Here is a 27,616-nt window from a genome sequence, read left to right as displayed (position 1 = left end):
GAAAAACATAGTATATACGGGGTTCAGTACTGTCAGTGATTTCAGAAATTGAACAGAGATCTTGAAATATAGTTTTCTTAGGTAAGAGAGTATTACTGTAATTGCTTCATTACTATTAAAAAATGAACAAGGCATCAATAGTGATGTATCTTAAAAACACAAAGAGCATTTCAAAAGCAATTTTAAAAGAGAAAATCTTATGAGATTCAAAAGTATGCAAGATTAAACATAATTTAGGGATACATTTTCTATAAAAAATAAAGATTACCAAAAAATACTGGTACTGGACAACTTTTTTATTTTTAAACAATTATTCTATTTTTTAACTTTCATTTATTATTCATTTATTTATTTTAATCTGACTAGAGAGGAACAGAGAGAGAGAGGGAAGGATAAGCGAGAAAGCAAGCCACCAGATCCAGGACTTGAACCGCAGTTGGCCATGTGGGAGTCCAGCACCCTTAGCTGCCATGCCACCTGCCAGTCCCGACAACTTCTTAAATAGGATGGTAACTACTTGAATGTTCATTTTCTTACTAAAAACTGAAACAATGCATGGGGCTGGCAGGTGGCGTGATGGTTGAAGGCACTGGACTCCCACATGGCTGACCGTAGTTTGTGTCTCGGACCTGGTAGCTTGCTTTCCCACTTTCCCTCTCTCACTCTGTCCCTCGCTGGTCAAATTAAAATAAATAAATAAAGTCAAATAAAATAATTCTTTAACAAATAACAATGCATATGTTATGCTTGCACTTCATATGTACAGAAGAGTTCAAATAAAAGTTAGAAAAATTGATTTTGTCTAAATAGGTGTTTGTGTCACTTATACTTGCTATTGATTGAAAGGAAAAAGAAAGCATGCTAAAAATGTGAGGAAATGGGCCAGCAGGTGGCATGATGGTTAAGGTCCTGGCTTCTCAGGGTCGACTGTGATTTGAGTCCTGGACCTGGTGACCTGAAAATCACACCAGGCCTGTGTGTGCGTGCCCATGATGCCAGGAGGAGAACAGAAAAGAAGAGACTGCAGCATGGCCATCCCCCATCCTCTCACTGTTTCTGTGTGTCTTTCTGTGGTAAAAAGCACCCTGTGGTAAAAAACAAAGAAAAACAAAAACAAGTTGAGGAAACTTGGGCCAGGTGGTGGCATAGAGGTAAAAAATGACTGGATCCCACATGGCTGACTTTGTGGTTTAAGTCCCAGACCCAGTGGGTTGAAAATCATTGCCAGGTGCGTGTGTGTGTGCACCCAAAATCCTGAGAGGAGAATGGAGAAGGGATTGCCACATAGTCATCTCCCCTGGGGGGATGATTGCTCATTTTTCTTCTTTCTGTCTCTCTCCAGCAAGCACATGTGCCGTACAGCAAACTTAAAAAAAAAAAAATGAGAAAACTTCATTGCCCTTCAAAATCTCAAACCTGGAAAAAGCTTGTGACTTTTGATTGTTTACTGCCACCTGAATCCTGCACTTGCATCAACAGGGAGTGGGGTGTGAAAGTTGTGCATTTCTCCCCAGAAATGTCATTTTCCCTAGTGCCATTAAAACGAGGCCAGTGGTGGTTTCAGGATAAGAACATCTTCCAAAGAGGTACACTAGAAGCTCGGAGATGATGGCTAAGGTGGATTCTACCAAGGATTTCTATCAGAAACTGCCTCATCTGATTGACTGTGCAAGAAATGTTCTCCACTGTTGGAAGTTGGAGTCATTACTATTTCTGCCCAGTAGGATTTAGTATGTGTCATGGGCCATTTGGTGTGGTCTGTATATTTCCCTTTGTCACCTTTTAGAAATGAGAGGTTTTATTACATTTATCCTATTCTATTCCTTTCACAGTAATACTGAGTTTGATGATGAGGAGTGGTAAACACTTTTCCTTTCCCATAGCTATCAACTGCTAAATCATTAATAATAACTGATAGAGAAGACTGCAAAGACTCTAAACTTCAAGTTGGATGTAGTAGCTGGCTGAACTTCTGGGGATGCCTTCCTTAGGGGGTCTGATGAATGCATTCAATGTAAAATGTCAGTATGGAAAGAAGGGTGTGTGTGGATTTAAGCAGATTAAGGGTAAGCCATTGCAGACTCTGTGAACTGGCTAACCGAGTACATTTTTAACCCAATACACATTTATTATTAAAAAAAACCTAGTTAATGGATTGTTAGCACGTAGGCTTACCAGAGAGAGAGAGGGAGAGGAGCCCTTACCCTCCATTTCTTAACATACTGTCAGGATTTGGGGCATGGACACACACACACACGTGAACGCAGCGTGTTTTTCTTTTTTTTTTTGGAGAGGTTTTTGCTATAGGGTATGTGTGCTCGCCAGACAGACAGAGGCAGAGAGACAGAAAGCGAGAAATCACCCCCCCAGGGGGGATGGCCACACTGCAATCCCTTCTCCTCCGTTCTCCTCTCGGGATCTTAGGCACGCACACACACGCGCCTGGCGTGAGTTTAAGCCACCGGGTCTGGGACTCGAACCGGGGTTGAGTACATGGGAGTCCAGCGACATAGCCATTACGCTAACTGCTGGTCCTGGCAGTGTGTTTTTCAAGCCATCATGTTTGGGACTTGAATTGTGTGGTTGGCTGTAAGGGAACCAGCTGCCTTAACAATCAGGCCAGAGAGCTGGCTCCCCAGCACACATTTCTAACCCTTCCCTTGACCTCCATCATAGAGCCTGAAAACTTAAGTACGTATCTGCTTTTCAAACCTTCTTTATACCTCAAGGTGTCCAGGTGAATAGCTCATAAATAAAAATCTTTTGCAAGGGAGTTTCTAGAAAAACTGTTCCTTATTTGATAAAATGAATAGCTGATGTTAGTGGCTCTCCTTTTCCCTTCCTAGAATTTGGATGTAAATTCTGGACTGTGACAGGTTTCGTAATCATGGGGAAAATGCTTTGAATCAATGTCAGCAATTGCCCACCCCTGTTTGTTTCTTACTTTCTTTCCTTCTTTTGCTATAGAGTGTGTACTCAATGGATAAAGAAAGAGGGCAAAAGTGAGAAATAACTCCACTCTGGGGGGCATAACTACGCTACAGTCCCTTCTCTTTGATTCTCCTCTCAGGATTTTGGGAAAGCACACACTTGTACTTAGCATGTTTTTCAAGCTGCTAGGCCCCAGACTCGAACTGCCTATTTGGGATCCAGCCACCTTAACTCCACATCACTTGCTGGCCCCCTTTGTCCTTTCTTAATAATAATAAAAAAAAACTTTAAGTTTAATTAAGTCACTTTTAGTTGGACTTCATTATTTGCAGAGGAAAGCATTCCTAACTTACACATCACTACAAAATTCTGGTAATCTCTATTTCATAGTTTTATTTATTTATTTATTTATTTATTTAATTTTAGAGAGAGATTTTTTTGCCATGGGGCACATGCACACACTGTAGAGAGACACCGAGAAATCACCCTCCAGGGGGGATGTCCACATCACAATCCCTTCTCCTTCCATTCTTCTCTCAGGATCTTGGGCACGCACACATACGTGCTTGGTGTGAGTTTTAAGCTGCCAGGTCTAGGACTCGAACCGTGGTTGACTACGTGGGGGTCCAGTGACATAACCATTACACCATCTGCTGGCCCCTACTTCATGGTTTTATGAGCATCAAATAAGGAAAATGTCTAACACATGTCTAGGCAAGTTTCATGTTCCCCTATTCATCCTACTTCCTACATCAATTTAGCTACATTTTGGGAGGAAATTATAGTTTATGGCATTGTTTTATTAAAGTAGAAGTCAGAACCATATACAGTATTCTAATTAGCAAAGGTGTCAGTTTTACGTATAGCAAGGATAACATTTTTTGGTTTATTCAGTACTGGTGTCATGCCAGTATTTTTACATTCTTTGGTCAGAAGACTTTACTGCTTCAGTGTCTTCTTGGAAGAGTACATAATTGCACTATCTTAATTATTTCCCTCTAGATTTGTTAAGTTGTATTTACCTACATAGACAGTCCCCTGCCACTTTTCGATAAGCTCACATGGCCTGGTATTTCCTGCTATTCAACTTTGTTAGTTTAGTTACTGTTTATAAGCAGGGCTAAGCACTCAGAAAGAGTCTTTGATTTATTAAAGTTAAAACTGCTTTTCCTGAAATTACCAGCTGAACTTGCTATTCAAAGTAGTTAAATTATGTAAGAAATTGTGTGATCAATAAAATAAGGATGAAAAGGAGTGGAAAACAACTGTAGACACCAGAGACAGTGTGGGAGGAGGGTGTGAAAGGGCAGAGAGTTAGAAATAGAGATTAAAACACACACACACACACACACACATATGAAACTAGAAATGGAAATTATTGATAACATGCATGATTAAGCCACTATATAGTATATTCTGGATGGGAAATCACATTTTGTATGCTGTGACGATGCTTAGGGAATGAATGTAAATTAATTAAAAAATGTTTCAGAAAAAAAAATAAAAAAGAAAGAGGTAAAACCAGCAGCAGCAAACCAGTGGTGACTTGAGAGAGTACTGAGAAGGCATCTCTCCCCAAAATTAGGAACTTGATTTTATTTATCTGACTGCAAATGCCTTTTAACTTTCAAAGGTATCTATAAAATGCAAATATGCATGAGGCTTTAAAGCTTATTAGCTAATGACTGATTCTTCTTTATTTTTGGAGAGGTTTTTGCTATAGGACGCGTGTGCTTGCCAGAGAGACAGAGAGACAGAAAACGAGAAATCACCACCACCACCCCCCGGGGGGATGGCCACATCGCAATCCCTTCTCCTCCATTCTCCTTTTGGGATCATGAGCACACATGTACACGTGCCTGGTGTGAGTTTAAGCCACCGGTTCCAGGACTTGAACCGCAGTCCACTACATGGGAGTCCAGCGACATAGCCATTACGTTAACCGCTGGTCCCAGTTAGTGATTGATTTAAAATACCTCAGTGGGGCATAGTTAATAAAACAGAGAGAGGAGGGGCCCGAGTGGTACAACCATAATGCAAGGCTCTGTGATGTCAAACGACCCACATGTGAATGCCTTGGGACTGAGTTCTGAGGTTTCTCTGTATATACACCTAGCGTGTGCATGCCCATGATCTAGGCTACCTGAGGTAAGGGTGAATCATAGTGTGAAGACTCTTTTAGGGGTGCCTGCCTCTCTCATGGAAGAAATAAATCAATAAACTTAAAAAAAAAAAAAAAGGATGGCTCAGCTACACAATGATAGTGTGAAGGGAAACTGGATCCTACATGGTAACAGTGGTTGGGATCCCTGGCCTGGTTTGCCTGAAACATGCATGTACACACTCGACTGCCCAAGATCCGCCCAGCTGGAGGACTGGAGGAAGGGGACTGCAGTGATCAGATGCACGGAGAGTGCATTTCTCTCTCTCTCCTGCTCTATCATGAAAAAGAAAGACAGGAAAGAAAAAAGTAAGTAAAGAAGAAGTCAAAATGGGAATAAGCCCAGAATAGGAGAGTAACTTTAGAAAGAGGAAAAGAGCACTTCAAAGGGGAAGGAGTGCCCAAATCCTTTGTCTACATAATCCGTATTTTGCTTTTGGACCTGAAATATGTAGGTCAGTTTTCTTAAAACCAAGCATTAAAGTTCAACAAATAATTTTTCTTACTGTGTACTGACTCTCCCTCCCAATTTATAGAGGGTACTGAAGGCAATACCCCGTATTGTTCATGACTCCTGAGAAATGATGGATTTCCTACTCCTTTTCCAGGTTGCTAAACCAAATTATGGCCACATAATTATGGCCATAATCACATGGCAATTCAACTTTATTTTTTAAAATTTTTTTTAGAGAGACTTTTGCTATAGGGAGCGTGAGCTCACTGAAGAGACAGAGAGAGACAGAAAGCGAGAAATCACCCCTCTGGGAGGATGGCCACAGCGCAATCCCTTCTTCTCCAATCTCCTCTCGGAATCTTGGGCAAATACGCGAGCCAGGCGTGAGTTTGAAGCCTGCGGGTTGGGAATGGAATCACGCTCCTACGTGGGAGTCCACTGATGTAATCATCACGCCATCTGCTGGTCTCAGGATTATTAATTTTATACCACAGTTTTAAAAAACACAAATACTGAAAACACAGCTGGCGTTTATGAGGATGCGGGCATCGAGATAACCTGAACATTCCCCAAACCACTTACATGCCAAGAGATGAGTTCCATGGAAAGAGCTGTGTCCAGGAATAAGCTATTTCCTGCATGGAGGCCTGCCCGCCCAGGCAAGGGTTCTAGAGGCGATAGGGGCAAGGCTTGTGGACAGCGGCAAAACACGCACCGGGTTCCGGGCTCCAGGCTGCCAGAGCGGACACAGAGGTTCCGGTGCCCTCGCGTGCTGCGCCAGGTAGCAGCGCGCGCGCCCTGCGCCGTCACCGCGCGTGCACACCTGTTGTTCCGGGCGGGGCCAATCCGGAGGCGTTCCGGGGCGGGGCGGGGCCTGCTCGGGTTTCTCGGGCTTCTGCACGCGCGCGGCCGGGACTCGTTTTGCTTCCCCGCCGGCCATGGAGCGGCTGTCGGTGCCGCCCCGCGGCGGCCGCCGGCGGTGGACGAGTACCTGGAGTACCGGAGGTGAGCCGCGGTTTGCGGCCTGCAACCCGCCGCTCCGCTGGGGCAAGGACGCCGGGGGCTGGCCGGGGTCCCTGTCGGAGGAGGTCTGGTGGCGCGGACTGGAGCCTCGCAGGCGAGCGCTGGAGCTCCTGGGATCCGTTTTCTGGCTTTTGGCGGAGGCCTAGATTCATTTAAAATTTTGCCTTTCTGTAATTAGATATTGTAATGGCTCGTAGTTCTGTAAAATAATATCTCTTCCGAGGCCATTTAAGAGGTCCCTCCGTTGCCTTTCAAGGACTATTAACTCTAGATTTATGCAAAAGACCAATCATGTTATCTAAATGGACACTCAAGAATAAATTTCACATCGAGTACTCTGGGCCTATAATTGTTAGCAGACATCACGTTCGCGCGTTATTCAGGAATAGGATAAGCCGGGAACTTCTAACTACTGCCAACCCCTAGGTGCTGGTTTCGAGAGATAGATACTTGTGTGTGTGTGTGTGTGTGTGTGTGTGTTTGTGTTTTTTATTTTTATCTTTTTTGGAGAGATTTTCGTTATAGGGCGCGTGGACTGGCCAGAAAGACAGAAACAGAGAGAGAGAAAGCGAGAAATCGCCCCCCCCCTCCCTCCGGGAGCGGGGGTAGCGACACTTCTGTAATTTTGGTTCTGGGAAAACTTTCAGCAAGCTGGAAATGCATCGGGTCTTTTTTGCTCTGGGCTCTGGATGAGATTCATTGTTCTGGGACCTCAGGAAGGCTAATGAATGCACCTGGAGCGTTGTGTTCTTTTAAGGGGGACTCTAAACAGAGGTTTTCGGCAGTTGGGAAACTAGGAGAATGGGCATTTCTGGAGGACGGGGAGTTGAGGCTGAGGAATGCCTGGGTGGGACGAACAGTGAATCAACCAATCAGGCTCGGCCTGAGAAACCCAAGCTGGAGGAGCTGCTTATGAGTGGTCGCCCCAAATCACCTGGCTGTCCATCTAACTGCCCTACTGTTTTGAGTAATCCTTAGAACTGCCTTGAAATTCTGAGCCAGAAAAGTGAGAGTGAGAGTGATGGGTCAGTATCAGTGGCAAGGTCAGGTAGGCCAGGTAATACCATTAGTTTCGGGTCCAAACAGTTACCACCAGCCCTCATGCAGGGCACAACCCGGCCTAGTTCCCTAGGACTTCTCTGTGGGAGTAGGTTGATGGGTCCTGATGTTGACTGATATCTTAGATTCAGCATTGCTTCAAGATGACAGTATAGGTCCGAGAACATGTGCTTAGATGATTCCAGCGTTTTTTAATATTATAGAGTGTGCTTACACAGACCTAGGTGGTAGAGCTACTACACACCTGAGCTGTATGGTGCTACCTATTGCCCTTGGGCTCCAATCCTGTATAGTATGTTACTATACTGAGTACTTACTATAGGCAGTGGTAACACAGTTGCTCTGGTAAGTCAGTGAGTGAATGGTGAGTGGAAGTGAAGGCCTAGGACATCGCTGTAGACTTTATAAACACTATGCAGGTAGGATCCACTCAATTTATAAAAACTATCTTTCTTAGGGAGCAGCAGATGGCATAACGGTTATGTTGCTGGACTCCAACATAGCTGACCACTGTTCAAGTCCTGGATCTGGAGGCTTGAAACTCAGGCTGGGTGTGTGTGCTTGTGTGCCCAAGTTCCCAAGAGGAGAATGGAGAAGAGATTGTGGTATAGCCATCCCCTCCGTAGGCTGATTTCTCGCTTTCTGTCTCTGTTTCCCTGGCGAGTGCACGCACCCTATAGCAAACATCTCTAACAAAAAGTATTTTAGTAACATTCACTTTAGTTTGCTTTATAAACCTTTTAAATTTGTTAAAACTTTTTGACTTTTGTAGTAACACTTGACTTAAAACGCACGTTGTACAGCTGTACAAAAATATTTTCTTTTATGTTTTTATAAGATTGTTCTGTTAAAGGTTTTTTTTTTTTTAACATTTCTTAAACTTTTTTGTTAAAACTGGGAAAAAGCACACATTTTAGTCTAGGCCTACAAAAGATCAGGTCATCTAATGTAAAAATGGAGTGGGAGGGTACTTGGCAAGGCCTGTTTGCTCAGATTTTTTTCTGAATGAACCAGCATATCTTGTCCCACTGGAAAGACCATGCTGAACAAAACCACATGAGGTTAAATCAAGCAGGAGAGAAAGTGATGCAATCAACAGATGCAATAAATATGATGTATAGAAGGCTGCTGCTGGTGGCGTACTATTTTATAGTAAGCGTGTGCGTGCATGTGTAGTGTGTGTTTTAGACAGGGTGTGATATGATTTTGTGTGCATGTTTATATATGTGTGTGTGTGTGTATATATATATATAATATATATACATATATATATATAATATATATGTATGTTTTGGTTTTCATCCAGGATTCCTGACTCTTAAGTATTTGGCCTCTTGTCCTTGGTTCCCAAAGTAGCTTCAGAACAGCATTAGGGAGAGAAAAGTGAAAGACACAATGACCTTCTCCTTCACTCCAGGGTAGGTCAGAGAGACCCCAAGATTCCCCTAGACTTAAGATCCTCATTACAAAAGGGTCCTGCCCCATACCCAGGAGGAAGGAATTCACATAGGCCATGAACTTGAACAAACAGGCTTTGCTAGGTTCCCACCTAGTCTATTAGCTTTTATGTATGTGTGATGAAGTCTCCATAGAAACCCTAAAGGACAGGGCCAGCTGGTGATCTGGTGATTAAGATGGCTGGATCCCACACAGCCAGCAGTACAGTTCAAGTCCTGGACCCAGTGGTGAAAAACATGCTGGACCATGTGCATGCGTGTCCAAAATCCCAAGAGGAGAATGGAGGAGAACGGATTGTGATGTGGCCATCTCCCTGGAGGGGGTGTGATTTCTCATTTTCTCTCCCTCTCTTTCTTTCTGTCTCTGTTTCTCTCTCTCTTCAGCAAGTACACACACTGTATAGGAAATTTAAAAAACAAAAAGCCCCCGAAGGACAGGGTTCTGGAAGCTTCTGGACAGATGGAGGTTCCTGAAGGGTGGTGGGCCAGAGAGGGCATGGAAACTCTGTACCCACTCCTGTTTGCCTTGCCCTATGCATCTCTTCATCTGTATCCTTTACAATATGTAGTAAACCAGTAATCAGTGTTTCCTTGAGTCTTGTGAGCCACTCAGCAAGTTAATCAAACCTAAAGAGGAGAGGGACTGTGAGAACCCCAACCTGTAACTTTGGTCAGAAGTTTTGGAAACCCACACCTGCTTCTAGAATCTGAAGTGGAAGGGGGGGGCCATGAAGGGGAAGGCAATCTTGGCTATTGAGCTTCAACCTGTGGAATCTGATGCTGTCTCTAGGTAGATAGTATCAGAATTGAATTGACTTGGGTTAGAGGATGCTCAGCTGGTTATCTGCTACAAAATTGTTTGCTTGGTAATGAGGAGAAATTCCCACATATTTTGGGATCACAGAAGTGATTTGTATTGTGAAAGAGAAAAGAGGGGAAAACATGGTGGTGTTATACGTATGGAAGGTTTTGCTGTGTTGTGGTCCTTCTGCTTCAACCTTCAGAATAGCTGGGACCACACCCACAACTCAAACCTAGGCCTCCCATGTGACCTCAGCCTGCCTAGCAGCAGCAACAAGCATGCACTACCACATCTGAGCCACAGTAAAATTATTATTTTAATAAGTAAAGATAAAAAATTATAGCAAATACATAAACTAGTAGCAGTTTTTTATTATTATGATCAAGTATCAGGTACTATACACACATAATTAAATTTGCAAATTTGCAATACACTTTTTTTTTTTTTGAGAGGTTTTTGCTTTAGGGCGCGTGCACTCGCCAGACAGACAGAGACAGAGAGACAGAAAGCGAGAAATCGCCCCCCAAGGGAGATGGCCACGCCGCAATCCCTTCTCCTCCATTCTCCTCTCGGGATCTTGGGCATGCACGCACACGTGCCCGGCGTGAGTTTTAAGCCACCAGGTCCGGGACGCGAACCGCGGTTGACTACGTAGGAGTCCAGCGACATAGCCATTACGCTAACTGCTGGTCCCAAATTTGCAATACACTTTTAAAGAATTATTTGTTTATTTTTATTATTTTAAAATTTGCTATAGGGCATATGCACTCACCAGAGAGAGAGAGAGGGAGAGGGAGAGAAAAAGTGAGAAAGCAAGCTGCCAGGTCTGAGACTTGAACTGTGGTTGGCCATGTGGGCGTCTAGCACCTTAACCACTGCACCACCAGCTGGCCCCAAATGTTCTGTACGCGTGTATGTGTGTGTATGTGTGTGTGTGTATATGTATAATTATTTAATTTTATTAATTATTATTATTTAATTTGGCCAGAGAGAGATACAGAGAGAGAGTGGAAAGTGAGAAAGCAATCTACCAGGTCTGGACTTGAACTGTAGTCGACCATGTGAGAGTCCAGCTCCTTACCCACCACATCACCTAGTGGCCCCAATGTGCTGTATTTTTAATGATAAGAAAGTATGTGCACATGCATGGAGGGGTAGGAGTGGGAGAGAAAGCATCCTTGACACGGTCTTAGCATGCCATGATCCCTTTTCCTGAGCTCTCCAGCTCCTCAGGATCCACGTGTGCACTCGGTATGTTCTTCAGGGGCACCTGAGATCCACACTGTGGTTGCCGTATAGCTTCCAGCATTGCGGGCACTAGTATTAATGCTATGCCACAGCATCTGGGCCTGTGCCATACTTTTATGTGACAGTAGGTGTGTCTATACCGGCTTCACCACAGCAAGTGAATAATGTATTGCACAAAGACAATATGACAGCTCCATCACTAGGCGAAGGAATTTTTCAGTTCGATTATAATCTTTTTGTTATTTATTTATTTATTTATTTTTAGTTGGCTATAAGGGTGCGTGTGCTTTTTGGAGGTTGAAGAGAGATGGAGAAGAGAGACACAGAGAGAGAAAGTGAGAAATAACTTCCCAGGGAGGATGACTTGTTGTAATCCCTTCTTCTCCATTCTCCTTTTGGGATTTTGGGCATGCAAACACACACACTTGGCATATTTTTCAAGCCACAGCATCTGGGACTTGAACTATGCAATTGGTCACATGGAATCTAGCCAAGTTAACCTCCGTGCCACCTGCTGGCCCACTATTATAATTCTACGTGACCACTGTAGTTTATGTGTTTTGTCATTGATGAGAATGTTGTCATGTGGCACCTGACTATATTTAGATTTGAGGACTGTGGGTTTCCAGGTGTTTCTTACAGAACCTGCAAAATGGTTGGGATAGGCCTGGTGGGAAATTCTTTTCAGGAGCATAAATAACACTTTCCTGTAAAAGATAATATGTAGCATTCTATAAACCATGCTTGGCATGACTTTTTAAAAGGGAGCATTTCTTTTTTTTTTTTGAAGAGGTTTTTGCTATAGGGTGCTTATGCTCGCCAGAAAGACAGAGAGAGACAGAGAGATAGAAAGCGAGAAATCACCCCCCCAGGGGGGATGGCCATGCCACAATCCCTTCTCCTCCATTCTCCTCTCGGGATCTTGGGCATGCACGCACATGCGCCCGGTGTGAGTTTAAGCCACCGGGTCCAGGACTCGAACCACGGTCGGCTACATGGGAGTACAGCGACATAGCCATTATGTTAACTGCTGCTCCCAAAAGGGAGTATTTCAAGGATAATTTTTTTTTCAGTTTTGAAGAACTTTTTAAAATTGTGCTTTGTTTGAGAGAGACAAACTTAATTTCTTTACATAGAGATATTGAGTGTTTATAGGTTGGCCCCATTCCACAATGGTTAATGTGTTGAGCATTGGGAGCCAGATCACATATGACCGACTGCAGAACTAGATGCCACATGGCCAACCACAGTTCAAGTCTCAGCCTGGGTTTCTTGGATAAACATGCCAGACATGTGTGGGCATGCCCCAATACAGAAAGAATGGAGAAATGAAGAAAATGAGATTGGAGTGTGATCATGCCCAATTGGGGGGTTCTTTCTCTCACTGGCTACACAAGCCCTCTGGCTTAATTTTTCCCGTAAAATTCTGGGGTCTTACTTTTGAACCTGACTTCCGATTACCCAATATGCAGATGTGGATCTGAGCTTGTACAGATCTATGTGTTTTTAGTTTAAGTGGTAGTTTAAATTTTAAACCAGTGTTTGGAATCAGGTATGAGAATTAGTTATGTTGGCCTCTGCATTGATATTTTTGTGTTCTTTTTTTGGCTACGTCCTATTTTTTTTTTTTTTTAAAGTTTTTTTAGGTTTTTGCTACAGAGTGCATGTGCTTACTGGTCAAAGACAGAGGTAGTGAGAGGGGAAAGTGAAAAATCACTCCTCAGGGGTGATGGCCACGTTGCAGTCCCTTCTTGCTCCTCTTGGGACTTTGGGCATGCATGCATATGCGCCTGGTGTGATTTTCAAGGGGCCAGTTCCAGGACTTGAACAGAGGTTAGCCATGTGGGAGTCCAGTGCCTTAATTATCATGCCACTTGCTGGCCCCTTGGCTATTTTTAAAGTAGAACAAATGTTAGAATTTTTAGCAGGTTAGGATTTAACATTTAATGAGAAGAATGAACATGTTTCATTCAGAAACAAAGGAGAGATGGAGATACATAGTGGTAATTCTCCATTGATAAACATTGATCAGTAAAGTTAAATATTATGACTATATTGATTTTATTTGTAATTCTTTTTTTTTTTGGGGGGGGGGTTTCTACTATAGGGTGTGTGTACTCACAGAGAGAAACAAAGAGATAGAGAGGGAAAGTGAGTAATCACTCCCTCGGGGTATGGCCATGCTGTAGTCCCTCTTTTCCTCCGTTTTCCTTTTGGGATTTTGGTCAAGCATACACACATGATTTTCAAGCCGACAGGTCTAGGACTTGAACCACGCAGTCAGCCATGTGGGATCCAGCCTCCTTTACTTCCTGGCCCTGTCATTCTATTTTATATAGGAAGTATAGAGGAGAAAAGATTTCTTCCTCAGTTGTCACTAACCTTATGGCTGAGGTACTTATTATAAAAGAGATTTATAAGAGAAAAACATACATATTTATTTAAAATAATATAATTTTTATGTGATGTGGGGACATTTAGAAAATGAAAAGCCAAAGAAATGGAATCCTGTGTATTTTTAAAGTTTAGGCTTGATGAAGAGTGGGCAGTTATGGAGAAACATGGTTAGAGGACAAAGGTATGATCTAATAACTAGGGAGAACTTCGTAAGACCTGTTTGTTCAAATTCTTTTCTGTATCTCTGCGTCTTCAGAGATAGGGATATTTCCTCCCTCTGGTCATAGGAGGGCACTTCTGGAATGAAAGTTTTATGACTTCAGGAAAAAAGGGTGAGGGGAAGGTGAAGGTGGGCTTTCTCCTCCTGCTGTGTGCTCAAATGCCAAGGTGTCATATTTTGGGATATACCTGAATTGCATCAGAAGCAAACATTTTATTACTATTGTAATTTATTAACATGTGCCTAAAGGGAAAAGTCAAAGTTGAATGAAGCAGCCTTTTGACTATACAAGTATACCTCAATCGTAGAGTTTAGCATTTTTAACCTTGAAAATAAATACTCACAAGTTAAGAGAAGTGTTTATTATTTTAGAATTGTTGGTGAAGATGATGGAGGGAAACTTTTCACTCCTGAAGAATATGAAGAATACAAAAGAAAAGTTTTACCTATGCGCTTACAGAACAGGTTATTTGTGAGCTGGCGGTCACCAACTGGAATGGATTGTAAACTAGTCGGCCCAGAGACATTGTGCTTTTGTACACATAGGTAAGATATTTTATTGCAATTTTCTTTTTTTACAATTATTTTATTTAACTTTATTTATTTATTTAAATTTGACCAGAGAGGGACAGAGCATGAGAGAGGAGGAAAGTGAGAAAGCACGGCACCGCATCCAGAACTCAAACTGTGGTCGGCCATGTGGGACTGCAGCGTCTTTAACCAACACGCCACCTGCCAGCCCCATTGCAATTTTCCGATCATTAGAAAATTAAGCAACAACAACAACAACAAAAAACTAGTCAGATAGATCTTCCTTTTATTGATAACTCTGTGGTGATTAAGAAAAAAAAATAGGCCTTTATATAAGTAGTAGACATTATCTAAAGTTTTTTTTTTTTTTTTTAGTTGTAATCTTGAAAATTCCATCATACCCTATTAGAAGTCATCATGGAGTCTATCCCTATGCCATTCTTCTCTTGCCATTGGTAAAAACCATACCAGCTTTCCTGGGGTCTTCCAATGCAAGTGGGTAGCAGAATCTACCTCTCCCATCACTGGCCGTGGTAGAGGACAGATGGTGAGTCTGCATGGCTTCTTTAATAGTTGCTTACATTGATCTACATGGATTTTGCTGCCCATCTACAAATAGAAACATTTCTTTTTTTGTTTGTTTGTTTGTTTTAGAGAGATTTTTGCTATAGGGTGCATGTGCTCACTGGTGAGACAGAGAGATGGAGAGAGAGGAAGTGAGAAATCACCCCCTCAGGAGAGATGCCCTGCTGCAATCCCTCTCCTGTATTCTTCCTTTGAGATTTTGGGCATATACACACACACCCAGCATGAATTTCAAGTTGACAGGTCTGGGACCTGAACTGTGGTTGGCCATGTGGGAGTCCAGTGTCTTAACCACTATTCCATCTGTCGGCCTTAAAATTTTAAAAAAGAATTACTTATTTAATTTTATTTATTATTATAATTTTTAATTTGCTATAGAGCAGGTTTGCTCATAAGAGTGAGAGGGCAGCGAGAAAGCAAGTCGCTAGCTCTGGCACTCGAACCATGGTTAGCCATGTAGGAGTCCAGTACCTTAACTACCACACTGCTTGCTGGCCCTTAGATGCATTTCTCCTTTTTTTTTTTGAAGAGGATTTTGCTATAGGGCGCGCAGACAGACAGAGAGAGACAGAGAGACAGAAAGCGAGAAATCACCCCCCAGGGGGGATGGCCATGCTGCAATCCCTTCTCCTCTATTCTCCTCTCGGGATCTTGGGCATGCACGCACAGGCGCCCGGCGTGAGTTTAAGCCCCTGGGTCCAGGACTTGAACCGCGGGCAACTACGTGGGAGTCCAGCAACATAGCCATTATGCTAACTGCTGGTCCCTCTTAGATGCATTTCTCTTCAGATTTACTAATTGCCCTTCATACCAGAGGGAACTACTATGTCGACACCTCTTTTTTTTTTTTTTTTAAAGAATTATTTATTTAATTTTATTTATTATTATTTTTTCAATTTGCTATAGGGTATGTTTGCTCACCAAAGAGAGACAGAGAGAGAGAGAAAGTGAGAAAACAAACCACCAGGTCTAGGATTCAAACCATAGTTGGCCATGTAATAGTTCAGTGCCTCAACCATCATGCCATGCCACCTGTTGGCCCTAAATACCTTTTTAAACAAACAAAAATATGTACAAGGATACTGATTTTTATTACAAATGGCTTGGTTCAAGAAAAGCATGTATATGAAAGGAAATGCATGAGGTTCCAGTCATTGAGGTGTGTTACCTGTACCCGAGGTTTGCATTTTGCTGTGTGTTTACTTTTTTTTTTTTTAAGAGGTTTTTGCGTTAGGGTGCATGTACTTTTTTAACAGAGAGAGAGAGAGAGAGAGAGAGACAGAGACAGAGACAGAGACAGAGACAGTGAGAAGGGAAGTGAGAAATCATCCCCTGGGGGATGGCCATGCTTTAATTCCTTCTTCTCTGTTCTCCTTGGATCTGGGGCACACATGCACACATGCTCAGGGTAATTTTTAAGCCACTGGTTCCAGGACTCGAACTGCAGTCGACCATGTGAGAGTCCAGTGACGTAACCCCTGTGCCATCTGCTAGCCCCGCTGTGTGTCTGCTTTTAATTCAAGTACCATCTCACAGTAAGGGTCAAAATGACCAAGCACAAAAAAAAAAAAAAAAAAAAATCACTAAACTTATTATGTACTTTTTTTTGGCAACTTGAAGTTCTTTTCCTTCTCTTCATCCTATCTTTCTTCTCTTCCTCCTCCCTCTTCCTCTTCCTTCCTTCCTTCCTTCCTTCTTTCCTTCCTTCCTCCTTATTCTTATTTGACAGAGGGCACACACACACACACACTCAGTGGAGGGAGGGAAGGAAGAAGGGAGAGAGAGAGGAGATAGAGAAAGTAAGAAAGCACCCCCTATGGGGTATGGTCACACTGGAATCCCTTCTCTTCAGTTTCTCCCTCTTTTTGGGATTTTAGGGACCCATACACATGCACCCAAAATATTTTTTGGGATGCTGGGTTCAGGACTCAAAACACACAATTGACCATGTGGAATTCAGCGGCCTTAACTACCATGCTACAGGTCCAGCCTCCTCCCTTACTCCACCACCCTCTTTTTGTTACAGAGTGTTGTCATCTCACCATCCTCTGCCCAGCTGAGACCGCAGGCATGCACCATCACATCTGTTTCTCTCTCTCTCTCTCTTTTTTTTTTTTTTTTTTTTTTTTTTAAAGATTTCTGTCAAGTGTCCTCACCAGAGAGAGACAGAGAGAAAGGGAAAATGAGAAATCACCCACGATGGGGGATGGCCAGGCTGCAATCTCTTCTCCTCTGGGATATGTGCCTGGCTTATTTTTCAGGCTGCTGGGTCCAGGACTCAAACCGCAGAGTCAGCCATGTTTGATTTGGCACCCTAACCACTGTGCTGCCTCCTAGCCGCTACACATCCATTTTGCTTTTAGACAGGGTCTCGTTGTGTTACCCAGCCATCCTTGTGCTCAAAATCCTCCTGTCTCAGCCTCTTGCATCACCCTCTTGAGTCACTGGAATTACAGGCCCGTTCCACCACACCCAGCCTTTATAATGGGCCCCAAATGGAACCTGGGTCTCCCACATGAAGCAGCATCTTAGCAGCTCAGGACCTGACTAGGTAAACAACTTTTAACTTTCTATTTAAGGGAATCATTGAAGAGGAACTGCCCTGTTTGTTTCTGAGGCTCTTCTTTCAGGAGAGACTCTTTGTATAGTTGCTGTTTACACAGTTGCAGTTTGCCAAAGGTTATTAGGCAATTGCTAGGATGAGTAATGTATCTAGAGTAGATTGTTTTTAAACTTGTGTAGCAACTCCAACTAAAAACACTGTGAAGGAATGGAGGGTGAGAGGTTGATATCTTTCAGAACTGAAGAAGAATTTGATAAATTCATGATAGGTTTATAATTTATTCTTGTACAATTTCGATGTTAGTTTCTTATTTATGTGTATTTATGCAGTATAGAGCTGGTCCTCAAAAATCAAACCCAACTTCAGTGGAGAAGTTATGCTTTAGTACTGGTCACTAAGGTCTCATTCCAACCCCCCCCAGCCATTAAAGTGATTCATGAGGCTAGTCTTCTAATGTAATGTTTAAAGCCCTGTGCATGGGGAGCCAGATACCACATGGCCAACAGTGGTTTGAATCCTGGCCCCAGTGGCTTAAAAACATTGGCCGTGTGCGTGTACACACATGCCCCAAACAGACTGGGATGAATGAGGAATGAAGGGGAAAGGATTGTGGTGGCAATGAAAAAAATAGTGACATATGATTATTAAGAGAAATGGAGAGGGGCAGCAGGCACATGGCTGATCATAGTTTGAGTCCTGGACCTGGCAACTTGAAAGTCATGTCAAGTACGTGTGCGTGCCTGCCCCAAATCCTGAGAGGAGCATGGAAGAGAAAGAATTGATGCTTGACCATCTACCCCGGGGTGGGGAGTGATTTCTCATTTTCCCTCTCTCTCTCTTTCTCCCTGGCAAGTGCGCACACCCTATGGCAAAAGTTTGGGGAAAAAAAAAACAAAGAGAGAAATGAATGAATATGTGGAAAAGTAGAAGACTCACCTGGCTGCATTTAATACTTTTGAACTATATGTGTATAATTTTTTATTTATGTGTGTGTATAAAATACTAAACCATTTTTTTCTGGACAGAATAACAGAGCTATGTTCCCGCGTGGTTATGTAGTAATCACAAACAAGATTGCTAATACCTGCCCACAGTTTCGGCTAGTGCAGTGGTAGTGTAGTCATCGCATATTCTGTACCTCTTCCTTGATTATTTTTTTAATTTTATTGACCCTTGGTCTTTTGTTATTCTCATCTTCTTTTTAATTTGACCTTAGTATTTTCTTCCATTCTCGGCTTCTTAGGGTAGAAACCTTTCTTTTTTTTCTATGTAACATGTATATGTATCCATTTTCTTCAAAATAGTTCTTTACATGCATCCATTTTTTTAAACTTTTGCCAGAGAGCATGTGTACTTGCCATAGAAATCCAAAGAGAGAGAGAGAGAGAGAGAGAGAATGCATCTCCCATGGGGGATGGTCCTGCTGCTGTTCCATCTCTGTTTTTCCCTCTTTTCAGGATGTTGAGCAAACATGCACATGTACCTGGTGTTTTTCAAGTAGCCAGGTCTTGGGCTTGAACTGTTGTCAGTCATGGGGGATCCAATGGGTCCAACCACCATGACAGAGTGGCCTGAAGAAAGTGTTTCACTGCCAAAAAAATGTTTGAAAACTGTTTTCTACTCATTCACTTATCCGTTCCCTTAAGTGTTTCTATATAAGAAGTCTTCAGAAAGTTCATGGAACATCCATATTATGAAAAAAATATGCTTGGATCTCAAAATTGTTTGTACCACAGTAAACTCATACTTTCATTTCATTTTCTACAAGCTTTTTCTTTTCTTTTTTTTTTTTTTTTGGAGAGGTTTTTTGCTATAGGGCGCATGCGCTCGCCAGACAGACAGAGAGAGACATAGAGACAGAAAGCGAGAAATCACCCCCCAGGGGGGATGGTCACGCCACAGTCCCTTCTCCTCCATTCTCCTCTCGGGATCTTGGGCACGTACACACACGTGCCTGGCATGAGTTTAAGCCACCAGGTCCGGGACGCGAACCGCGGTCGACTACGTGGGAGTCCAGCAACATAGCATAGCATTATGCTAACTGCTGGTTCCCTCTACAAGCTTTTTGAAGTCTCCTCATATATTCTTGCTGTTTTAAGTACTGTTGCTAATGCTGTCTTTATGCACAAAGCCTTTTTTTTTTTAAACACATGGAGTTATTTTATTTTCTTAGGTTATATTGTCCAAAATGTACTTTCTGGGTTAAAGGATAGAACTGTACTTTAAAGTTCTTGAAACTTCCTTGAAGTTTTTTGAAACATTATTAAATAATTGAATTGGTTCTTTTGTGATATTATCAACAACTATATGTAACTATAAAGTATGTAATTGTATGTTATATATACTTTTTAGAAAGTTGACCCTTTTTGCTAAGTAAAAAAGAATTATTTACTTAATTTTACTTATTCATTCAGTCATTTTCATATGACCAGAGAAAGACAGACACACAGAGAAGGAAAGTGAGAAAGCAAGCCACGAGGTCTGAGACTTGAACCCCGTGGTCAGCTATGTGGGAGTGTCCAGTGCCCTAACCACCAAGCCACCTGCTGACCCAGTATCTCATTGTTAGTTTAATTTGCATTTAGATTAGCATTGCATTTAACAAACTTATGTTATTTTACTGACTATCACCTTATGACAAGGAACAAAGTGGTCTATTTAAAAAAAATTAGTTAAGTATTTTAACAAAGCATTGGCTTTAAAAAAATAACGGTAATTTATTTTGATGTAAAAAATTAAAATTTAAATTATATTAAAATTGGAGGGGCAGTGGGTGACGTGGTGGTTAAGGCTCTGGACACTCCCACATAGCCGACTATGGTTTGAGTCCCAGACCTGGTGGCTTGGTTTCTCTCTGTCTCTCTGTCTCTCTGGTCAAAATTAAAAACAAACAAACAAACAAAACACACGCAAATAAAATAAAAAATAAGTAATTCTTTTGTTCTGTGCTCCCATTTTATTGCAGTGCTATTCACAATAGCTGATCAATTAAGCGTCCATGAAAGGATGGACCAACATGTGATATAGAAACAATGGAAAACTAGCCTTTAAAAAGAATGAAATCCTGTCACTTGCAGCAACATGGATGCCCTGGGAAGACATTTAAGCCCCACACAAGAAATATTGCATGATCTAAGTCATGTGTAGAATTGAACATAGTTGTTTTCATAGACGTAGAAAATAGTAGTTACCAGAGGCTGGAGGAGGGGGAAGACAGTTGAGATCGGTCAAATGGTACGTTAGATGGGAGTCAATTCTTAGCCTATAGTAGGATTATCAGCAATGTGTACTTTAAAACAGCTACAAGACAGGATGTTCACTGTTCTCATTACAAAGAAATCATGAATGTTTAAGGTGATGGATAGGGCTTTAACCTGATTTGGTCCATACACAATGTATGCATGTATCAAAACCTTAGGCTGTATTCCAGAAACACGTACGATTACTGTGCTATCATAAACGAGACTGAACAGGATGTATAATTTGAAACTATTAAGACGCCTTTTTTTTTTTTTTTTTTTGAGAGGTTTTCGCTACAGGGCGCGTGCGCTCGCCAGACAGACAGAGAAAGACATAGAGACAGAAAGTGAGAAATCACCCCCCAGAGGGGATGGTCACACCGCAATCCCTTCTCCTCCATTCTCCTCTCGGGATCTTGGGCACGCACGCACATGCGCCTGGCGTGAGTTTTAAGCCACCGGGTCCGGGACGCGAACCGCGGTCGACTACGTGGGAGGCCAGCGACATAGCCATTACGCTAACTGCTGGTTCCCAAGACGCCTTTTAAATAAGGGATAGAATATCCTGTATGATTCCACTGGGGGGGCTTAATGCCCCAGAAATCCTATTCTAATATTCCTTGAGTTATTCCACATAAAAAATATTTAAAGCAGTGTGAGATTATTAAGTCTGAAGACTTATATTACTTGTCACATTTCCATATTGTGCCTTGAGATCAGGCCAGAATTCCTTATTAACCTGAAACATAAATTCCTATTTAGTAACCTGATAACCTTTGTTTTAAATGCTAATAGGATCCCACAAAGCCCCCAGTGGTTAAAATGCCAAATTAGATAATCACAACATTTGATGTGAGCTCAGCTGGTCAGATTCAATCCAAAACAAGTAGTACTGCGAATCACATTTTCCCAAAGGGGAATTTTATTGATTACCTTATTCCCTCACAAATAGACCAACTGTAATCAAGTGAGGGGAACACTCACCTTGAGATTTTGTTGTCTTCATAATAGGGAAGATGAGGCTTAGAACTGGATCACTTGACCCTTTCTCTTCTTATCTCCTCCCTAGTTCAAAATGCTTACATCTCTTACTCGCCAGCATTCTCTTAGATCTGTAGTTGGGCTCAGCACATGCAAGCCTCGGCACAATCTTCTTTTTGGTTTTTGCCTTTTTCCGAAAAATAGGCTTAGCCTGTCCACCGTAGCCACTCTGCTTCTTGTCATAATGTCGCTTTCCCTGAGCACACAGAGAATCCTTGCCCTTTTTGCACTGTGTCACTTTATGAGGTTGGTGTATGCCACACTTTTTAGAGAAAGTCCAGTGAGTTCTAGGGACGTTCACCATGTTTGCGGGCCTGCTATCTGCACAGAAAAGCTAAAAATAAATAATTCTTTTTTTTTAAAATAAATAATTTTTTTTTTGAGAGATTTTCACTGTAGGGCGCGTGCGCTCGCCAGACAGACAGAGAGAGACATAGAGACAGAAAGCGAGAAATCACCCCCCAGGGGGGATGGTCACGCCGCAATCCCTTCTCCTCCATTCTCCTCTCGGGATCTTGGGCACGCACGCACATGTGCCCGGCGTGAGTTTTAAGCCACCGGGTCTGGGACATGAACCGCGGTCGACTACGTGGGAGTCCAGTGACATAGCCATTACGCTAACTGCTGGTTCCCTAAAATAAATAATTCTTGAAAAAATAAGAAAATTGGATCATCTGGTGTTATGGTGGTTAAGGTGGCTGGATCCCACATGTCTGACTGTGTGGTTTGCGTCCTTGACCTATTGGCTTGAAAAACATGCGGGGGCATGTGTGCTTGTGTGTTCAAAATCCTGAAAGGAGGGAGAAATGGAGATGGGATCATGGTGTACACCCCTTGGGTGGGCTGTCTCACTTTCCCTCTGTCTTGCTTTCTCTGTCTCTTTCCAGTGAGTGTGTGTGCCCTCTCGCAAATTAAATAAATAAATAAATTATGTCAGTGTATGTTTATTGAATGTATTTCAGTTTTAAATAGCAAACCTATGAAAATAAATAATAAGTTTGATAAAAAATTTTTATGAAGAATTGTTTCTTACTCTTAGAAATCTGTTGAGGTAAGTACATGGGGACTTCAAAAAGTTCATAGAAAAAATGGAATTAAAGTATGAGTTTATTTTTATCCAAAAAAATAAAAATCTATGACTTATTTTTCATATTTTACACAAATATTTGAAAAGGCTCCCTTGTATTTTAAGAGGATTACATGGTATTTCTACTTATTGTTGTGAAAGTTGTTAAATACCTAAAAAGTAAAATCTAAGAGTGAAGGTTTCTTCTGACCAAAGCAACACAGCTGACAGCAATACTATAGTTAGGGGAGTTTAGTTTTACCTGACTACAAGAACAACAGAACAATAAGGAATAAAATGAAAAAAGAATCATATTTGCATTTAGCAGAATATAAATCATAATTTTTGACACTACCTGCATTATGTTTATATTTTTCCTCTTTTTTTTTTCCAGATATAAACAACATAAAACTGACTTTGAAACGATTCCCCAGCAGCGCCCCATCAGTCTTCCTTGCCGAGTGACTGGCTGCCCATGCAGAGCTTACCTGTATGTCCCCTTGAATGGCACCCAGCCCATTCGTTGCAGATGTAAACACTTTGCTGATCAGCACAGCCCTGCGCCAGGCTTTGCGTGCAACGCATGTAAGTGACATTATCATACACAAACACAGTTATTTTAAATGATTTCTCTTTTTTTATTTGCTTTTTAAATAAAATTTAAATAATGATTTTATTTTATTTATTCCTTCATTTATTTTTAATTTGACTAGACACACAGATACAGAAAGAGAGAGAGAGAGAGAAAGAGAAAGTGAGAAAGCATGCCACCAGGTCCAGCTCTTGAGGACTTGACCCATGGTCGGCCATGTGGAGTGTCCAGCAGCTTAACCTCCATGCCACCTGCTGGTTCCCTCTTTTTTAAAAAAAATTTTTGAGAGAGATTGTTTTGCTATAGGGCATGTGTGCTTGCTGGAGAGACAGAGAGATAGAAAGTGAGAAATCACTGTTCCCCACCCCGGGGGGGATGGCCATGCTGCAATCCCTTTTCCATTCTGCTCTTGGGATCCTAGGCATGCATGCACATGTTCCTAGGGTGAGTTTTAAGCCTCCAGGTCTGGGACTTGAACTGAGGTCAGTTTCAAGAGAGTCCAACGATGTAACCATTATGCCATCTGCTGGTCCCTTAATTTCTTTTTTAAAAAGTTAATTTCTTTTATGAAAGAGAGGCAGGGAGAGGCAGACAGACAGGCAGCCAACCCCTATAGAATCTTCACACCATTCTCCACCCCCATTTTCTGCCAGCCTGAGTTATGGCCCTGTGCATGTAGGTCCGGTGTGCGTAGGGAGCCCTAGGCCCATTAACCTGGGACCTCTCTTGGGTCCAGCAGAGCACTGCATTACTGCTGTGCCTGTGACTGGTTGCTAATTTCTGTATTGATTTTTTTTTTCTTCTTTTTAGGTTTTTGCCATAGGGCATGTGTATCTGTTAGACAGAGACAGAGATATAGTGAGAGGGAAAGTGAGAAATCATCCCCCCACCCCCCAGGGGAATGACCAAGCCTCAGTTCCTTCTCCTCCATTCTCTTCCTGGAATTTTGGGCACACAGACATGTGCACTTGGTGTGATTTTTCAAGCTGCCAGGTCCAGGACTCGAACCATGGTTGGCCATGTGGGAATACAGCACCTTAACCACCATGCCACCTGCTGGCCCCTCTTTATTGACCATTTTAATATGTCTTTTTATTAGTTTTATTTGGTTATAGAGTTAATATTAAACAGCTAAGAAAAATTCAATGGATAGATACTCTAAAATTTCATGTTTTATTGAAAAACAGAGTTATTGGTGTGATTGGTAATCCTAAATCCTAATCTCATGTAATTAAAATAATTTAAGCAATAGTAATAGATTAAAAAAATTACTAGATGTGATCTGATGCAAATTTTGAGTAGTAGGAGTTTAATCAACTAAATGCTATATGTGTATTAAAAAGATTTTATAAATCAAAAATGTTTTCTAATTTGCTGGTAGATTATGATGTTATTGCCTACAACATAGGGTGAGAGGAAAAGCAAATATGATCATTTTAATACTTCATATACAATAGCACCCTTACCTCAATACATCTACCCAAATCCCAACCTCCACCCTGTGTGTGTTTGTTTTTGTCGTTTGAAATAGTAGAGTATTAGCCTACTATTTCCTTTGGAAGATAGTTATTTTAGTTGTTTTCGTAGTAGTTTGAATGAAAATGTTGTGGCGGAATATCTAATAAAACCCTTTTAATGACAATGTCAGGAATAAATGTATTTCATTGGCCTAGAATGGGAGTAGTTAAATAGAAGTTATTTTCTTATGTTCCTTGGTTCCCATACACATTTGTTAGATGTATGACTTGGTAGAGGTTTTAATGGTGTATTCCTGGCTTCCATTCCAATATGGCTTGTTTTTATATTACAACTTTATTAAATAGGTATAACTCATATACCATATAGTTCACCTATTTACAGTGTACAACTTAATGTCTTTTTTCATTTAGAGTGAATGTCGTGCTACTATCAGCACAATACATTTCAGAATATTTGTGTTGCCCCAAAGAAAAACTCAATTTTCTTTTATTAGAGAGATTTTTGCTATGGGGTGTGTGCACTCACCAGAGAGACAGAGAGAAAGAAAGAGAGTAATCACACCCCAGGGGAATGGGCATGGTGCAGTCCCTTCTCCTCCACTCTCCTCTTGGGATTTTGGGCACGCACGCACATGTGCCTGGCATGAGTTTTTGAGAGGTTTTTGCTACAGACAGACAGAGAGAGACATAGAGATAGAAAGCGAGAAATCACCCCCCAGGTTGGATGGTCACGCCGCAATCCCTTCCCCTCCACTCTCCTCTCGGGATCTTGGGCACACACGCACACGCACCCGGCATGAGTTCTAAGCCACCGGGTCCGGGACATGAACCACGGTCGACTACGTGGGAGTCCAGCGACATAGCCATTACGCGAACTGCTGGTTCCCACCTGGCATGAGTTTTAAGCCTCAAACTGCAGTCACTATGTGGGAGTCCAGCGACGCAACCACTACACATCTACTGGTTCTGAGAAATTCCATTTTCACTAGGAGTCATTCTTTATTTTTTTTCCCTCTGCCTCAGGCCCCAGACAACTCAATAATATATTTTCTGTTTCTATGGATTTATCTATTCTGGACATTTTGTATAAATAGAGTCATCTAATGTGTGATCGTCTATGCTTGGCTTCTTTTACTCAATAATGTTTTCACGATTCACTCATTTTGCAGCATGCAGTACTTCTTTTTTATTGCTGAGCAGTATTCCCACTATATCTTTCTATGTCTGAGGGTTCCAATATGGCTTTGTGGGTGAATTAATCTGTAAGGGAATTTTCATATTATCTCTTCACCTGTCTGGGCTGTTCCTGTCACACCTGCTTTTAACTGAGTTTTTGAGGAAAGGGACTATATTTCTTGGCTCTCCAGTGTTTAAGCCCATTTCTTTTAGCCCTAGTTGCTTTTTGTAATTGTTTTTCCCCTGCTATTAATACATACCTTATAACCACCTTAGCATATTTTAGAAATAAGAACAGTGGCTGGGAGGGAGTTCAGAGGTCAGAGTGGCAGGAGCCTGAGGATCTAGATTCAGCCAGCTTTGGCCAAGCTAAGTGTTTTTAGGGTAGATGTGTAATACTTATATTAAAAAAACAAATAAAACAAAACACCCGACTTGCTTTACGTCTTCATTCAGGTGCCAAGTGTTCAGGATTCCACAGCTGCTTCACTTGTGCTTGTGGGCAGCCGGCATATGCCCACGACACGGTAGTGGAAACTAAACAAGAAAGACTGGCGCAGGGAAAACCGGTGGGACGGGATGTGCCCTACGCAGCAGCCGGAGGATTAACTGGGTTCAGCTCACTGGCAGAGGGCTACATGCGACTAGATGACAGTGGGCTTGGTAAGTGACATTTGAAGTGTGAGCCCGTCGTGGTGTTCTTCAGTGTGCTAACAATAGTGAAGACTTATCTTTGTTGAGACATAGAAATATATATTGTGTGCCCGGCGTGTTTTTCATGCTGTGATTTGAACCTGTGGATCTGAGCCTGTGGTCAGCCAGTGGCCTCCAGCCTTGCAAGACACTTGCGTTACCACTGTGTCACAGTGTCTGGACCTGGTCCTTTATACTCATTGTTTTCATTCCAGAAAATACATTTATTTTTATTTTTTTTAAAGAGATTTAATAGGGGGACCAGCAGTTAGCATAATGGGTACGTCACTGGACTCCCATGTAGCCGATCGCGGTTCAAGTCCCAGACCCGGTGGCTTAAACTCATGCTGGGCGTGTGTGCGTGTGTGCCCGAGATCCGGAGAGGAGAATGGAGAAGGGATTGCAGCATGGCCATCCCCCTGGAAGGTGATTTCTTGCTTTCTGTCTCTCTCTGTCTTTCTGACGAGTGCACACCCCCTATAGCAAAAACCTCTCCCCACCCCCCAAAAAAAAGAGATTTAATGGGAGTGACTAGCATAATGGTTATGCCACTGACTCCCACATAGTCAACCACTATTCAAGTCCCAGACCTGGTGGCTTAAAACTCACGCTGGGTGCATGTGCGTGTGTACCCAAAATTCAGAGAGGAGAATGGAGGAGAAGGGATTGCAGCATGGCCATCCCCCTGGAAGGTGATTTCTTGCTTTCTGTCTCTGTCTCTCCAGTGAGCACATATACCTTATACCAAAAAATCTCTCTAAAAATGTTTTATGGCCACTATACAATATACTGTCATTACAGAACATCTGAAAAACTCAAACCTGCTGGCATAGTGGTTAAGGCACTGGATCCCACATGGCCAACTCTGCAGTTTGAGTCCTGAACCCAGTGGCCAAGAAA

At 42.1% G+C, this 27,616-nt stretch overlaps 1 protein-coding gene across 1 annotated transcript in view; it reads left to right on the top strand.

Moving 5' to 3' along the window:
- The first annotated feature begins 6,484 nt into the window (after nucleotides 1-6,484).
- Nucleotides 6,485-27,616, top strand: part of FAM221A (family with sequence similarity 221 member A) — a 44,585-nt gene continuing 23,453 nt past the window's right edge. The window contains 5 exon segments of the mRNA XM_006146663.3: nucleotides 6,485-6,520; nucleotides 6,523-6,551; nucleotides 14,125-14,298; nucleotides 23,172-23,362; nucleotides 26,480-26,686. Of these exon segments, the coding sequence (XP_006146725.2) occupies nucleotides 6,485-6,520; nucleotides 6,523-6,551; nucleotides 14,125-14,298; nucleotides 23,172-23,362; nucleotides 26,480-26,686 (637 nt within the window).

Source organism: Tupaia chinensis, unplaced genomic scaffold (assembly GCF_000334495.1).
Source record: "Tupaia chinensis unplaced genomic scaffold, TupChi_1.0 Scaffold000184_1, whole genome shotgun sequence".
NCBI lineage: Eukaryota > Metazoa > Chordata > Mammalia > Scandentia > Tupaiidae > Tupaia > Tupaia belangeri.
Note: the sequence above shows the minus strand (reverse complement) of the source record. Positions and strands in the feature narration are given on the sequence as shown.